Raw genomic sequence first — 3,170 nt, 5'->3', positions numbered from 1 at the left:
ACACACTCACACAGACACACACACTCACACAGACACACACTCACACTCACACTCACACAGACACACACACACTCACACATGAAATGAAATGAAAAATGTATTTAAGCACTAATAAGAAGAAAGTGTCTCATTTTTAATAAGTGCATAATACCAAAGGTGGAATGACTTTCAGCAGATATATGCATTTAAAATGTCTCAAAATGGACAGAAAATATTAATGAAATGATCTGTAACTAATAATGTATTTTCCCTGATACCACCAGCCATCATCTATCAATCAAATAAAGGCAGCTGGCTATTTTAAAAAAGCACATGCGTTTCGATTCGTCGCGTCTCAACTGTCAATTAAACAACATCCAATGAGTGCGAATGAAACGCTGCTAACTGCTGTGCAATATGTAATACATCGGCACAGGAATGAATGTTGTGTTCTTTTCATGAGGTTGTTTTGTGCTGTGAATAATGATTGTGTTTTGCAGTGCTTTGGTTTGCTGGGGATCAATGGTGCAGGTAAAACTACGACTTTTAAAATGCTGACGGGAGACATCAGCCCGACGGCCGGAGACGCTTTCCTGAACGGATACAGGTGAGTCCCTCTGGAAAATCACTGCTGTTACACGTCTAGTCTTCTTGATGTTGATGTTGTTGTTTCCACTATTGCTCAGCGAAAGGATGCACTTAATATTCACGTGTTTATTTTCAACCTCGGGGGGTTAAACTAAATATTACTGTACATGAGCTGTTTTTTTTTATATTAATTTCTGAGGAGTTTACCTAAATTTTGCATTAATCGAATAAAATAAATTGAATGAATAATTTAAAAATACATCAGAACGATACATTTTCATAAAATTAAAGAAACAATCTTTCTTTGATCATTCTTACAATAAACTGGAGTAGCAGGGTTGAATAGTTGAGTTGAATGCAGTGAACAGAACAGTATTTGTAAAAATTGGAATTAAATTATTATAATATAATTATATATTCCACAATGTGGAATTAATCTGATTTTAAGCAATGTTACTTTTTTGTTGTAATTCCATGCAGTAACAGGGTTGCACACAAAACCCTATTTATTATGCTTATTATAATTTATTTAAATTTTTTTATTGTTTATTATTTCAGTAATATAAATACTTCCTGTAAATTAAAGGGAGAAATATTTAATTTCCCAAAAATATATATTTTGATCATTTATGTCTTCCAGTGATCTTGGGTTACAGGGTTGAATGTTTTGATGAATGCAGTCAACAAAACAATATTTGTAAGAATTAAATAAAATTATTATAATATAAAAATAAATTATTATTGCAACAATGTAGAATTAATCTAATTTTAAGCAATGCTACTGTTTTGTTGTTGTTTATAATTGTCTTATTTTCTGTAATTCCATGTGGTAACAGGGTTGCACACAAAAGCTAATAAAGCTTAATATTTAACTAAATTTAAATTAGTTAATAATTAAAATAGTTTTAATGCAATAGACTGAATATCAATTCGACGGATAATTTAAAAAAGTTTACATTTGATTTTTTTTTTTTCAAAAATATATATTTTTCCATAAATTAAAGGGAGATATCTTTAATATTCCTCAAAATTAAGAAAAAAATATTTCTTTCATTATTTATTTCTTATATTACAGGGTTGAATGGTTGAGCTAAATAATTACAATAGTTTTTAATGCAATGGACTGAATATCAATTCATTAGTTAATTAAAAAAAATATATATTTCGTTTGATTTTATTTATATCGGGTTGAGAAGGTCAAGGTCTCTGAAGGTTAAAGTGTACAAACTTGTGATGCATTTAAACCAGCTGCTTTGATTCATTTTATGTTAGATACATTTAACTAATCTAACTTCTCTAAAGACAAAAAAAAAGGGTTTGTGTGATTTTTGTGGAGCGTCCCGTCTGTGTGTTGATCGTTCAGTCGGTGAACAGAGATGAGAGAAGGAGAGCAGTCTCTGTGTCCTTCATCTGTGAGACGAGAGACAGACGAGCCGCTCATGTCCGAGGGGCGGGACACACAGCTGTCAATCACTTCACAGATAGCAGAGTTTACTTTTCCAGTTTGGCATTGGCGCTGCTGTCCTGCGGCTCAGGCTGACATCCGAGATCAGTCTCTGCTTTTGTCTCACAGACTCACACATACTTTCATTTTGAAAGTTTCAACTTTTTAAGTGACATATGGGGGTGGAGTTTAATCTTTGGAATCCAAAGGGGAGGGGCTTGATATGTAAATGTCCTTTTACATGTATAGGAGAATGTTGTCATTTTAGTAGGAGCATCACATTTTTAAAATAACCAGTTTATTTGTTTTGAGACCATGAGTGGTACTTTTTACCCAGGGTTATTATTATGAACTAAACTAAACCATAAAACAACGTTTTCATTACTTTACTACATTATAACCGATAATAATAAACAAATAAAGTTTATTTGTATAGCTCTTTTCACGATACAAATCGTTGCAAAGCAACTTTACAACAAATGAAGTTTCTACATTATTTAGTGGTAGCTTATCAGTGGTGACTGTCAGTTAATGTACATATGGCAGAAATGTACGGAAAAATCAATTAAAGACGTAATCAAACAGACACTATTAACAGCAATTATTATATGATGTATATAATAATGATGCATTATAATTATGCAAAAAAAAAAAAAACTTGTCATTTCTGCTAGTTGCCAAAGCATAATTTCTCATTTTTATTGTTTAACTTGATGTGCTAAAATAACTGAAATATAACAAAATAACTAAAACTTTAATATTTTAATGAAAACAGAAAAAAACAGTATATATATATACCTCTATGTGTGTGTGTGTGTGTGTGTGTGTGTGTTGTTATGCAGTTTCTGAGGTGTTTTGGTGTTGAACTTTCAGCATCCGCACTGACCTGCAGCTGGTGCAGCAGAATATGGGCTACTGTCCGCAGTTCGATGCGATCGATGAGCTTCTGACGGGACGAGAACACCTGGAGTTCTACGCGCGACTCCGCGGGGTTCCCCAAAAAGAGGTTTCCATGGTAACGTAGCCTGGATTTTGTAGACCATTGATTTTTCTGTCTGAAACTCACTCTCTGTCTATGAAGTGTGTGTGTGTGTGTGTGTGTGTGTGTGTGTTTATGTGCACACACACACACAGGTTTGTTTTTATGGTTTATGGGGAC

The 3,170-nt window shown here is 33.2% G+C and overlaps 1 protein-coding gene across 1 annotated transcript in view; it reads left to right on the top strand.

The window, feature by feature from the left end:
* The window catches only part of LOC107570626 (ATP-binding cassette sub-family A member 1), a 128,946-nt gene that overhangs the window by 106,406 nt on the left and 19,370 nt on the right, over nucleotides 1-3,170 (top strand). Inside the window, 2 exon segments of the mRNA XM_071582353.1 lie at nucleotides 480-586; nucleotides 2,885-3,026. Of these exon segments, the coding sequence (XP_071438454.1) occupies nucleotides 480-586; nucleotides 2,885-3,026 (249 nt within the window).

This window comes from Sinocyclocheilus grahami, unplaced genomic scaffold, assembly GCF_001515645.1.
Source record: "Sinocyclocheilus grahami isolate Dianchi unplaced genomic scaffold, SAMN03320097.WGS_v1.1 scaffold1485.1, whole genome shotgun sequence".
Lineage (NCBI taxonomy): Eukaryota > Metazoa > Chordata > Actinopteri > Cypriniformes > Cyprinidae > Sinocyclocheilus > Sinocyclocheilus grahami.
This window is presented reverse-complemented; position numbering and strand designations above follow the sequence as displayed.